Here is a 12,540-nt window from a genome sequence, read left to right as displayed (position 1 = left end):
ACCTTAGTGATAAAACTCTTTCTTCAAGATATTTAACACAACTTTTCCGGCTTGAATTTAAATACATACCTATCTAAAAGAGATATCATAGTATCTCATTCATCCAAGTACTTTTAGGCAAATAAGGTATCGTTTGATTAGACACATTCAAGTCACTAAGATAAAGTATACCGCACTTTTGACATTCATACATACACACACATTCATCCTCAAAAGTCTAACGCGGAAACTAATTGTATTTTAGCTAGCATGCATATATAAACACCATAAGACAAATTTAGAGGGCCACCCCAGCCCATTATATCCAAAAATCATTTCAATTATTTTCTATACATGTCTTCCACTCACAACACCACTTGTAGTCATTTGTACCTATATAAGCAGTCTTTGTTTACTATTTCTCTTCATTTTGACCCCAAAAGTCCAAACCTTTCCATATAAATACCTGCACAGCATGCATGGCATTGCATATTCCATTTCACTACAATACAATAATCATTACATACAAACTCTTTATATTCACCTAAAGTCTTAAACATCTACATATATTCCATTTCATATAATTAAGCTTCTGTATTAATTTCAACTCTTATTGAGATCCTTTACAAAAATATCATATAAATGGAGGGTAGTTTGTTTAAGGTTGTGTTTCTTTTACTAGTTTTGGGTATTGTGAACACATCAGTGCATGGCCAAGGGACACGTATAGGATTCTATTCAAGTACATGTTCTCAAGCAGAATCCATTGTTAAATCCACAGTTTCATCTCACGTTAACTCGGATTTTTCTTTAGCTCCTGGTTTACTTAGGATGCACTTCCATGATTGTTTTGTCCAAGGTTGTGACGGTTCTGTTCTCGTTTCCGGCTCAGGCACGGAGAAAACAGCATTTCCAAACCTTGGTTTAAGAGGTTTTGAAGTTATTGATGATGCTAAGACAAAGCTCGAGGCTGCATGTCCCGGTGTTGTTTCTTGTGCTGATATTCTTGCCCTTGCTGCTCGTGATTCCGTTGTTCTGGTAATTATCTAACCTAACTATATATTGTACAAATTATAGTAAAGGAGATACTGCTAGAAAATGTTGAATTAGATACACAAATAAAAATTTTATGTTCATGAATTTAGTCATTAATCTATTAGAACCATCAAAATTAAAGATCAATATTCATTTTTTTTATATTAATTAATAATTCAACCTTTTTAATAGTACAGAAAATTCGATCAATAAAATTGACATAAGTTGAATATTTTACTTGGTGTAATAAGTTCAAAGTTTGTTGAAATGGACCTAATTGATTTATGTATGCAATGTAGAGTGGTGGTCTTAGTTGGCAAGTTCCTACCGGGCGCAGAGACGGACGCGTGTCACAGGCTTCCGATGTCAATAACTTGCCTGCTCCTAGTGATTCCGTTGATGTCCAGAAACAAAAGTTTGCAGCAAAAGGTCTTAACACACAAGACCTTGTCACCCTTGTTGGTAAGAGATCTAAATATTTTCAAAATTTATTTACCACTTTAGAATTATATATTGAAGTTGCATTCACATTAATATTCTATGAATATATTATAGGTGGACATACAATAGGTACAACAGCATGTCAATTCTTCAGTAACAGATTGAGAAACTTCACTACAAATGGTGCAGCTGATCCTTCAATAGACCCTTCATTTCTTTCACAATTACAAACACTTTGTCCTCAAAATAGTGGTGCTACAAACAGGGTTGCATTTGATACTGGAAGTCAAAACAAATTTGATAATTCTTACTATGCTAATTTGAGAAACGGACGTGGAGTTCTTCAATCTGATCAAGCATTGTGGAATGATGCTTCGACAAAGACATTTGTGCAAAGATACTTGGGTATAAGAGGGTTGCTTGGATTAACATTTAACGTAGAATTTGGAAAATCAATGGTAAAAATGAGCAACATTGGAGTGAAGACTGGTACTGATGGTGAATTAATCCGCAAGATATGTTCTGCTTCCAACTAAATGCATATGTGGATTTATTGATTGGTGTGTCTTGTTGGCATGTTTGCTATTGAAGTGTATAATATTTGTAGTCTTTTTTCTTTTTTGTTTGTTTTCTTGTTCACACGAAATATGTTGAGAATGAATATATATTTTCATTTATATATGCGGTTTGGTCCGATTTTTAAAAAGAATCCAAAATTCAAATCTAATTTCAGAAAAGAAAATTCAAAATCATCTAACAATATTTAAATTTTTAGATAATTTTGAATATGGCAAATTACACTGAACTCTCTTAAGGTTTTCTTAAATAGCACAAACACCTCTAATTTTTAATTGAACATTAACCTCCCTTATTTTTGTTGTTAAATTGACAAGCACCTCCCTTACATACCAACGATGTTTAATCTCTGTTGACTCCACCTCTTTCACCGACTTAAGTGGAACAAGAAACACTTACACATCATTCCCACATCATCTCTAGAGAAAGCAAACAACCATATGACAATTCAATAATACTAAGGGTAAATTACATTGATCTCCCTTGAGGTTTTCTTAAACAACACAAACACCCCATCTAGTTTTCAAAATACATCAATCTCCCCTCATTTCAACACCATCAAACTTCGATTACATTTAATGAAGGGTAATCGGAAAGTGAAAAAGTCATATCAAATTATTGTATTTTCTTTAGAAATAAATACTTTATCCATTATTTTATAACATCAACATGTTTCCTTTATTTTTTTAAGTGCACTAGTTTCTTTGGCAACATTTATTTTTATGAGAGGGAAATACTTATAATATGAAAAGTTTTACTTTATATCAACATATTTCAATTGGAAAAAAACCTATCTTACGAAAAGTCAATCAATCTATCTATCTATCTTCTACACTATCTTTAATTCTAAACTTGAGTTAACCTTAGGTTTATGGAGGTGACGTTACCTAATATTGATTTATATTTGTCTGATCAAGAAGTAAAGAATTAGTAACTAGGGAAAGACGCCGAAAGCGAGCAAACCCTGAAAGTAAGTACTTAGGGAGGTGACATACCTAATATTGATGTATATCTACTAAACTCAGGAAGTTATTAGTTGAGTAATAAAGGAAACATTCATGACTTAAATTAGCACAGTAACTTCATTCTTATTTCACTTCGGTAAGGTGGACGCTGATAGGGATGCCCGTTTGTAGAAATACAGAGAGGGAGAATGTGTTATGTGCTTCTAAGATTCATAGAAAGGCATACCTTTAGGAAGATCGGGAATTCACTGATGGGAATTTAGGAAAGCCAATTTAAATCTATGTTTCAATTACATCTGAAATAGTAAGATCCCACACGTACTTTCTTGTGATTAGCAGGTGCAACTCGACAGCTGGGGAATGAGCCCATATCTTTAAGAGAGTAAGACCCCACACGTAATGATCACCGTGTGACCAGCAGGTGGAACTTGACAGCCAACAGGTAGTAAAATCCCATGAACTCATCACCTAGATAGATAACGATAAATAACATGAATAAGACTTGATTGTTAAGTAATTCCAACAACTAAATAGAGGGGATTCAATGAATCCTAACCTCCACTAACATTCTGCAATCAAAACAGGTAAACTTTTCTCTGTTGCAAATATATTAACTTTGCAAAAATCTAAACCCTTATCTCTTTTATTTTATTTTGTTCCCAAATAAGTAACACAAATTGTTTGGTTGAATTGACAATTCATGTGGATACGATACTCTAATTATCAATTTATTACTTGGCAAGCGATTTGGTACACTTACCTAATCCGACCATCAGTACCCGATCTAATGAAGAAACACCTTATCATACACAAGGAAAAATGTGGGAAGCTATTAGTAGGCAACCATAAAAATAAACCCTAAGGAAGGTACAGGTTGAGCTATTGACCTAAAAATAGCGGTTTTTTTTTGGGTGGTGTCCGGGGTTCGAACCACAGATCTTGCATATATTATGCATTGTCCTTACCAACTGAGCTAAGCTCACGGGGACAAAAAAAAAGAGCGGTTTATGAGAGACAACTCATACCTTTAAAAATTAATAAAAAAAGAATAAAAAATATTTAGTGCCGCATGTGGGCGTCTTGCGCTAACACCTCCCAGCGCACGTGAGGCCCGGGAACATAAGGGGACTTCGGCCCTTTTTCTCCTCAACCCTTATTTTTGGTCTAACAACAAAAACCCATTCCACCAACACAAATGTTCTCTCATTATAAACCACACTTTTCTAACCCTTTTTGTCCATTTTTCATTCAAACAACCCTTTTGTTTTATATTCAATCTCAACACATCCTGAAAAAGGAAGAGATTATACATTTCTTTTTAGGGGAGAGTCCCAAAATAAGAGATACAACAAGTTCAAGCATTTGCATTTTGGGGAAGATAGAGCTTTTCAAAGTGGGAAGTATGCAATTTCGGTAATTCAAGAGGAGCTTGAAAGGAGAGGATGGACTAAGTTGAATAACATGATTCAACAATCGAATCGCTCTATTGCGATTGCATTATTTGCAAACTCATTCCAAACTAAGAAGGATACAAATCCTTATGTTTCTTTTCTGCGTAGGAAGCAAGTAAGGTTCAACCTAGATACTATTAACACTTTACTTGAAACTCCAACACCATTAGAATGGGGAATTTAAACAGGAATAGATGCACTTTATGCAATTAAGGGTCTGTTTGGTTCGAGAATTTTGGAGTGGAGGGGAGGGGAGGGGAGGGGAGGGGAGATTTTCAATTTAAAGTGTTTGGTTCAATTTTTAGAAGGGGAGGGGAGGGGAGGGGAGGGGAGGGGAGATGATCAAATTTTATTGCACTGTCAAAATTATCCTTATATTAATTTAAAATCTCAATATTATCCTTGTAACAACATTTATTATTATTATTATGTTATATTATGCTTGAAACAACTTTTACTATTATTAGGCTATAGGTTATATTATCTTGTAACAACTTTTATTACTCCTTGTAACAACCCTATTACTAATCCATTATTATCGTCTACATCATGTTGTTATCGATTACATCGTTATTGTTTCGTTACTTTATTATCCTTATTTAATTAAGTTTAAGGGTAAAACAGTAAAATAATTTTAAAATCCCTCCCCTCCCCTTGTGAACCAAACACACTTTTAATTAAAATATCTCCCCTCCCCTCCCCTCCGTTAAAATTCCTCCCCTCCCCTCCCCTCCCCTCCTAATTCTCGAACCAAACGGAGTCTGGATGAAATTGAGAAGTTGGAGGAAGGATAAATAATGAAGGAAGAAACGCTTTTCACCTTTGGTCATTATAGCATTATAAATGCTCTTTGTGAAGGAACATGTGTTAAAGGCGCAAGTAAAGATCTAACACAAAGGAAAACAAATGCTATGGATGTGGGATAGTTCAACTGGCACCACATGTAGTGCCTAAGCGACACCAGCAAGGAATGGAACAACATCAACCTTGTGAAAAGTATGACAAACTGACATTGAGGATGGATAATGCCATAGTTGATAGGAGCAAAGCTATGTATGTACCTATGAATCGGTTTGAAGGTGATCCAAAGTTCGAGGCTGCCATGAGAGAGAGAAAGGTAGGCCCGACCACTTTTTCTTTGTTTCAGCAATACCAGGGAAACAATGGTCTGCTAGAGTATCACAGTATGAAGATAACCTAGCATTACATAAAAAGCATCAAAGTCGGCTTAAGGAATTCGTAATGGAAGAAAGGCAGCACCAAGCAAAGCAAAATGGAGACATGCTTAATATGTTGAAAGTACAAAATATCTATCATCTATACTATAATTTTAATAAAAATCAAATTAATTTTAATCAAAATTTCATAAAAACCACATTTTATAATTTACGCGCATTACGCAATAAGAAGAGTAGACAGACGAGTATGAAGTGTCCGTCTAAACCAGGGCCGTCTTAACAATTTTGAAGGCCCCGTTTTAATTTTAGAAGTTGGCCCACTGATAAAAGCCGCAACAAAAAAAAAACAATTTTTTTATGTAAATTAAAAATAACATCCAAATTTTACTGATACTTAAAGATGCAAGGCTTGGTAACAAAAAAAAAAAAAAAGATGAAAGGCTTTTTTTTTAAATAAAAGCATGGCCCCAAAAAAAAGTATAAAAAGAAATAAGCCTTGCAGGTGTTGAACCGCAGACATTGAAGCAAAATGCATAAGGCTTTACCACCGAACCACTGCAGCATGACTGATCTTTATTAACTTTATTAATATATAATGGATTTTGTTTTGGTCTTATGTATAAAAAAATATTATAGGCCCCAAAAATTGGGAGGCCCAGTGGCGTAGCCCAGCCTCGACGGGCTGTGGGCCGGCCCTGGTCTAAACGCTAGCGTGTGTGTTTGTGGTGGGTTAACGGTTCAATTTTTTTTTTTTTTGCACACAACCGATCAAAACATTTAGATTCGCCACATCAAATAATGTTTTTAATTTACGTGGCAATTTAAAATATTTTGATTTGTTGTGTGTGCAAAGTCGTTTTGAACCGTCAATCCACCACCATTAAACTATATATATATATATTAGATTAACTGCACAACATCATAATAAATGATACAATGTTTTTTCATACAAATGGTTAATTACATTTAGTCAAATTTTTTTTTTGACCAACTCAGAAACCTCAGAAACTTCTTATTATTATTATTATTATTATTATTATTATTATTATTATTATTATTATTATTATTATTATTATTAACAACAGTATTCTTATTTAGATTTAGTATACCACCTATATGGTCAAATGGCTAATTAATATGAAAAAAATAACTAATTAATATTTGTAATTTCTAACGGAAAAAAAATTCTTCTTCACCATGTTCTTTGCTATATAACAAGAAGTAGATCATATATGTTTCAACACTAATATATCATTTCTCTATTTCTCAAGTATGATGGTTTCAATCTTCAAAATTGCTTTCTCAATTCCAATGTTACTAATTATTTTTGTTGCTTTACAACTGACAAATGGTCAAATTCTTCCCCCGATTGTTCCTCCAATCATTCCTCCAATTGTTCCTCCCGTAGGTGGGGTCATTCCTTCGATTGTTCCTCTAGTAGGTGGAGTTATTCCTCCGATTGTTCCACCAGTAGGTGGGGTCATTCCTCCAGTAGGCGGGGTCATTCCTCCGATTGTCCCTCCAGTAGGCGGGATCATTCCTCCGATTGTTCCTCCAGTAGGTGGGGTCATTCCTCCAGTCGGTGGAGTCATTCCTCCGATTGTTCCTCCAGTAGGCGGGGTCATTCCTCCGGTTGTTCCTCCAGTAGGCCGGGTAATTCCTCCGGTTGTTCCTCCAGTAGGCGGGGTCATTCCTCCGGTTGTTCCTCCAGTAGGTGGGGTCATTCCTCCGATTGTTCCTCCAATAGGCGGGAACATTCCTCCAGTCGTTCCTCCAAAAGTTTCTATGTAACACATGCAACTTCTACTCGAAAAGAAGAAGAAAAATTCAATTTAGTGATGAGAATAATACTCTTAACTTGTACCTCAATTTATGTTGATTGAATAATAATAATAATAAGTATGTAGCGCCTTATTATAACTTTTGTTATAGTAAATCATTTTTTTTTGAGTAAATCACCATATATTGATCGTAAGAATTATGAATTTGGTATTCCTTTCTTCCTCATATTTTTCTTAGTGCAATTTTATTTGTTTTATACATAATGTGTTTCCTTTAAAACAGGGCCGACTTAATAGATTAAGAGGTCCAAATAATTTTTTTTATTGAGGCCTTTTAAAATATATATTTTTTAACCAAATATTTATAAGAGAACATTAAAAATAATTCATTTTGTATTGACCAAGGTGTTGAACAAAATTTGAATCCATGATCAAGAGTAATTGAGGCTTTTTTCATAACCAATTAAGCTATGTAATGTCAATAAATTATCTAATATATTATAAATTTATAACCATATTATTTTCGAATTCCCATTATTTTACCCAAAATTTTAAGGTTAAAGTCCTTGCTTGAGAGGTTAAGTGCACTAGTTTCTTTGGCAAGTGGCAACAATTATTTTTATGAGAGGGCAATAGTTATAATATGAAAAGTTTTATTTAATATATACATATTTCAACTTGAAAAAAAAACCTAACTTACAAAAAGTCAATCTATCTATCTATCTATCTATCTATCTATCTTCTATACTATCTTAAGTTCTAAACTTGAGTTAACCTTAGGTATGGATTGTGCCTATGTGGCACTCTAAAAACCTCTTCATCCTATAATTCATTCGCCTTCATTTTTTTTTACTCAATTCATTCAACTTCATGGGTTACATAACATCCACTATATGAATTTAATGTCTGAAGATACTAACTCCTTAAAAAAAATCACATTTTCTTATTTCACACCATTATTATAGTAACCGATGATCTTTTATTGGTCTGTTCCTTTCAAACTATCCGTCTGTTACAAACATTTTTATTTTCATTCATTTGGTCTTTTCATCTCCCAATGAAGAGTGCTTTATATGGAGGTTGCATAATCACATTTGAAACCCACATGCTTTGATGCACGGTCTAGAGGATGGCTTTCAAGTTAATATACCCAATGTTGTAACGCCCCATTTTTATTCTATTATTTTTAGTGGATGTTTGAGTGTTTTATATAATTTTATATGATTTATTTGGTATTTGATGTGTTGTATATTATTTAAATGAATATGGCTTTATTATTTGTAGAAATAATAGGAGAAATAAAAATAGGAGTAAAATATTAATATTTTGGTTAATGGGAGTTAATTAGTAATTATGAGAGTTTAGTGGGAGTTAAATGAAAAGAAAGAAGTTATATTTTTGGGAGAAAAAGAAAGAGAAGCAGAGATAAACAGTTTCACGTACAAACAATAGAAAAACTGGTTTTTGGAGAGAAAAAGGAGAAGAACCAAGAGAAAGCTAGGAGAAGAGCTAGGAAGAGAGAATCCAATCGTTTTTGCTGTAGAATTTGCTGAGATAAGGTAAGGGTGGGATTCCTTTCAATAATCATAATATATAATTTGGAAATTGATGAATTTGTTGTTCTTGGTTTTTAGGGTTGAGAAGTTATGTTAGATGATGAATTATGATGAAACTTGTTGTTGAATTGCATGATTATATGTTGTTTTATCCCGTATGTTGTCTAATAAACCTATAAACATTGTTGCAAATCACTTTGGGGTTTGGGTGATCAGAAATTGGGTTGATGAAAATTGGAAATTAGGTTAAAGGTGGTGAATTGATGATTAGATGATGAAGAACCGTAGAATTGATGAGAGAATCATGAACACATCTTAGATATCCTATAGGAATGTTATTAGAAGTAGTTTGATGGTTAGAAACATGAGAATGGATGAAAAGTTGAGATTCTGAGAAAAAGTGATTTTTAAGTGTTTTTGAGAAATAAGTGATTCTAGGATAAGCTGTTTTGGAGATTTAAAAATATGATTTTTCAGTAAAATATGATAGGATTTGTCGAATAGAACGCGTAGGCGAAAACGGAATCGAATTCGGAGTAACGGTTAGGTTTTTACGGACGAAACGGTGAAACCGAAAAAATGGGACTGCACAGAGCTGCAGCGCAGGTGGCTACTGCCATCCCACGCCTGGGCGCAGCTTTCCACGCCTGGGCGCAGCAAGGCAGCCCCTCATGGGTGACTGCTTGTTGTGTTTTCGTTGCGTGCTGTCAGAACTTCGATTGTTGCGTTCTTGTGTCTTTTTCACCCCTTTCCGTGTTGAATTAGCTTTCGGTGTAAACATAAAAGTTGTAGATATTTGAGTTAGCTTTCTAATGGTTTTAGTTTGACATGAAAATGATTCATAGTTTTTGAGTTATGATAAAAATAGTCCAGGTGGGTCTTCAGAAAAATTTAAGAAAACTTAGCATAACTATTCCCAAGTTAGTCCAAAACTTATGGTTGGTTTCCCAACTTCAAACTTAAGTGTTAGGGACTTAGTTGAGATGTTTTATGAGTATTTGGATTATGTGATATTGATCAAAACTTAATTGCTTTTGAAGGATGTTTTGAACCTTGAGATGAATGTAATTGATTTTATTTATATGCTATGTTGTTGTCCTCCGTTGTTGACGTTGTTGTATCATCTAATGTCTAAGTTGGGGAGTGTGTCATAATTGTTGTAGGCACATATGTTGTTGTTCTCCGTTGTTGACGTTGTTGTATCATCTAATGTCGAAGTTGGGGAGTGTGTCATAATTGTTGTAGGCACATATGTCGTTGTTGTAGTCGTTGTTGGAGTTGTATGTTGATATACACAAGTTGAGTCCATTTGCATACTCACATCTGTTGGGGGCTCATGCCCTGGAATGTTTATCATTCACCCGTTGGGGGCTTATGCCCTGGAATGTTTATCATTCACCCGTTGGGGGCTTATGCCCTGGGATGCTTTAACCATCCAATTTGTTGGGGGCTTATGCCCTGGAATGCTTAGCATTCAACGCGCGTAGATTGGTACCACCTGCATGATGCATTAGTTGTTGTTGTCGTAGCATTGTCGAGTTGTTGTTGTCGTTGTAGCATTGTCGAGTTGTTGTCGTTGTCGCATTGTCGAGTTGTCGGTGTCGTTGTGGATAACGTTGTTGTTGTTGTTGTTGTTGTTGATGTACCTTGTTGCTGAAAATAATTATGTCGTTGCTTATGTGTTTATTCATATACATTATTAATGATGCCTGTTGTGATATGCTTTGTTGTTTTCATTAATTTGTTGAATTATATATTATTATTATTGGATAAGTTTCTCACCCCTTCTGCGTATATGTTGCCTCGACCGTGGGTAATGTGCAGGTACTGATGACTTGTAGGTTTGGTCGGCTCAGTGTCTAGGGCTCTGATACATACTAGGATGGGGAAATCGTTGCGAATGTCTTCTCATTTCTTTTATGTATCACATATTTTGGAAAAGACTTGCTATTAGAGTTTATCGTTGTTGAAAATAAAGTTGAATTATGTTGGGGCCTTTGTGCCAAGATTTTCATTGATGTTGAATTTTGGTTGAAATTATATTTTTAAAGAATTATTCCGCTGCAGTTTATTAAGATATTCTAAATGTTGGATTTAAATAAATAGATATTTTCTATTTATGAAATTTTGAAAAGTAGTGTGACACTCCGTTGTGTGATTACTCTGATTTAATAATTAATATTTCGTTGTTGGGAGAACGGGGTGTTTCAATTGGTATCAGAGCAAGTCGGTCCGTCCGGCCAATTAGTAGAGTCGTGTCGAGCCTAGTAGTGTTGTGTGACAATTTTGTATTGTCCTTGTTGTCCTGTTTGTTGTTTGTTGTGTAACCCTTAGTATGAACTGGTTGGAGTACAACCATGTTCATATTATTTGTTTTAGAAAGACGGTGTACTTTTCTTCTGCTGAAGAAGAGAGTGGAGCAGAATTTTTATCTACCAAGCAGCTGAAGCGATTAGAGCATGATGGAAACTTAATGTTTTCCTTGATGGCGTATTTGTCTGTAGAGAGTCAGTCGATAGTTGATAGATTGCCCGTTGTGAATGAATTTTCTGAAGTTTTTCCTGATGAGATCCCAGATGTACCACCAGAGAGGGAGGTTGAATTTTCGATCGATCTTGTGCCGGGTACGAAGCCTGTGTCGATGGCTCCTTACCGTATGTCAGCAGTTGAGTTAGCAGAGCTGAAGAAACAGTTAGAAGACTTGCTTGATAAGAAGTTTATAAGACCAAGCGTGTCACCTTGGGGAGCACCTGTGTTGCTAGTTAAGAAGAAGGATGGTAGCATGAGATTGTGCATAGATTACCGTCAGCTGAATAAAGTGACGATAAAGAATAGGTATCCACTTCCGAGAATTGACGACTTGATGGATCAATTAGTGGGTGCTCGCGTGTTTAGTAAAATTGATTTGAGGTCAGGTTACCATCTGATTAAGGTGAAGGATGAAGATATGCAGAAGACGGCCTTTAGGACACGGTATGGACACTATGAATATAAAGTGATGTCTTTCGGTGTTACTAATGCGCCGGGTGTGTTCATGGAGTATATGAACAGAATTTTTCATGTTTTTCTGGATAAGTTTGTTGTTGTATTTATTGGTGATATTTTGATTTATTCTAAGAATGAAGAAGAGCATGCAGAACATTTGAAGATTGTCTTACAGGTGCTGAAAGAAAAGAAGTTGTATGCAAAACTGTCAAAGTGCGAGTTCTGGTTAAGTGAAGTAAGTTTCCTTGGCCATATTATTTTTGGTAATGGTATTGTTGTAGACCCGTCAAAGGTTGAAGCGGTATCACAGTGGGGGACTCCTCAGTCAGTTACGAAGATTAGAAGTTTTCTTGGTTTGGCTGGTTATTACAGAAGATTTATCGAAGGATTTTCGAAGTTGGCACTTCCATTGACTCAGTTGACCTGTAAAGGTAAAGCTTTTGTGTGGGATGCTCAGTGTGAGAATAACTTCAATGAGTTGAAGCGAAGATTGACGACGGCTCCAATTTTGATTTTGCCAGAGCCAGATAAACCTTTTGTGGTATATTGTGATGCGTCTAAGTTGGGCTTAGGCGGTGTGCTTATGCAAGATG

General features: G+C 35.1%; 2 protein-coding genes and 1 long non-coding RNA gene across 3 annotated transcripts in view; all 3 read left to right on the top strand.

Annotated features, from left to right (window-relative positions):
• The first annotated feature begins 329 nt into the window (after positions 1-329).
• Positions 330-2,136, top strand: LOC146943567 (cationic peroxidase 2-like). Its single transcript, XM_085741838.1, has 3 exons — positions 330-1,017; positions 1,314-1,476; positions 1,570-2,136. The coding sequence occupies exons 1-3, from the start codon at positions 622-624 to the stop codon at positions 1,989-1,991; spliced, it is 981 nt and encodes a 326-aa protein (XP_085597964.1). The 5' UTR covers positions 330-621; the 3' UTR covers positions 1,992-2,136.
• A 4,744-nt stretch (positions 2,137-6,880) lies between these two features.
• LOC146943561 (uncharacterized) overlaps positions 6,881-12,540 on the top strand; it is a 64,331-nt gene continuing 58,671 nt past the window's right edge. Inside the window, exon 1 of the mRNA XM_085741837.1 lies at positions 6,881-7,339. Coding sequence (XP_085597963.1) covers positions 6,898-7,339 — 442 coding nt within the window. The 5' untranslated portion in view covers positions 6,881-6,897. The remainder of the gene's footprint in view (positions 7,340-12,540) is intronic.
• LOC146943566 (uncharacterized) lies at positions 8,618-11,137 on the top strand. The gene is made up of 2 exons (XR_015025611.1): positions 8,618-8,965; positions 10,787-11,137. It is a non-coding gene; the product is annotated as an uncharacterized LOC146943566 (long non-coding RNA).

The sequence above is a fragment of the Medicago sativa genome, chromosome 2 (assembly GCF_051527215.1).
Source record: "Medicago sativa cultivar Bolivia chromosome 2, Bolivia_mono, whole genome shotgun sequence".
NCBI classification, from domain to species: Eukaryota; Viridiplantae; Streptophyta; class Magnoliopsida; order Fabales; family Fabaceae; genus Medicago; species Medicago sativa.
This window is presented reverse-complemented; position numbering and strand designations above follow the sequence as displayed.

What these genes read in the sequence shown, in the direction of transcription:
- LOC146943567 (XM_085741838.1), top strand. Translation starts at nt 622, where the DNA reads ATGGAGGGTAGTTTGTTTAAGGTTGTGTTTCTTTTACTAGTTTTGGGT. An exon ending in CTCGTGATTCCGTTGTTCTG is followed by an intron (nt 1,018 to 1,313) that starts GTAATTATCTAA and finishes TATGCAATGTAG; the next exon opens with AGTGGTGGTCTTAGTTGGCA. An exon ending in AGACCTTGTCACCCTTGTTG is followed by an intron (nt 1,477 to 1,569) that starts GTAAGAGATCTA and finishes AATATATTATAG; the next exon opens with GTGGACATACAATAGGTACA.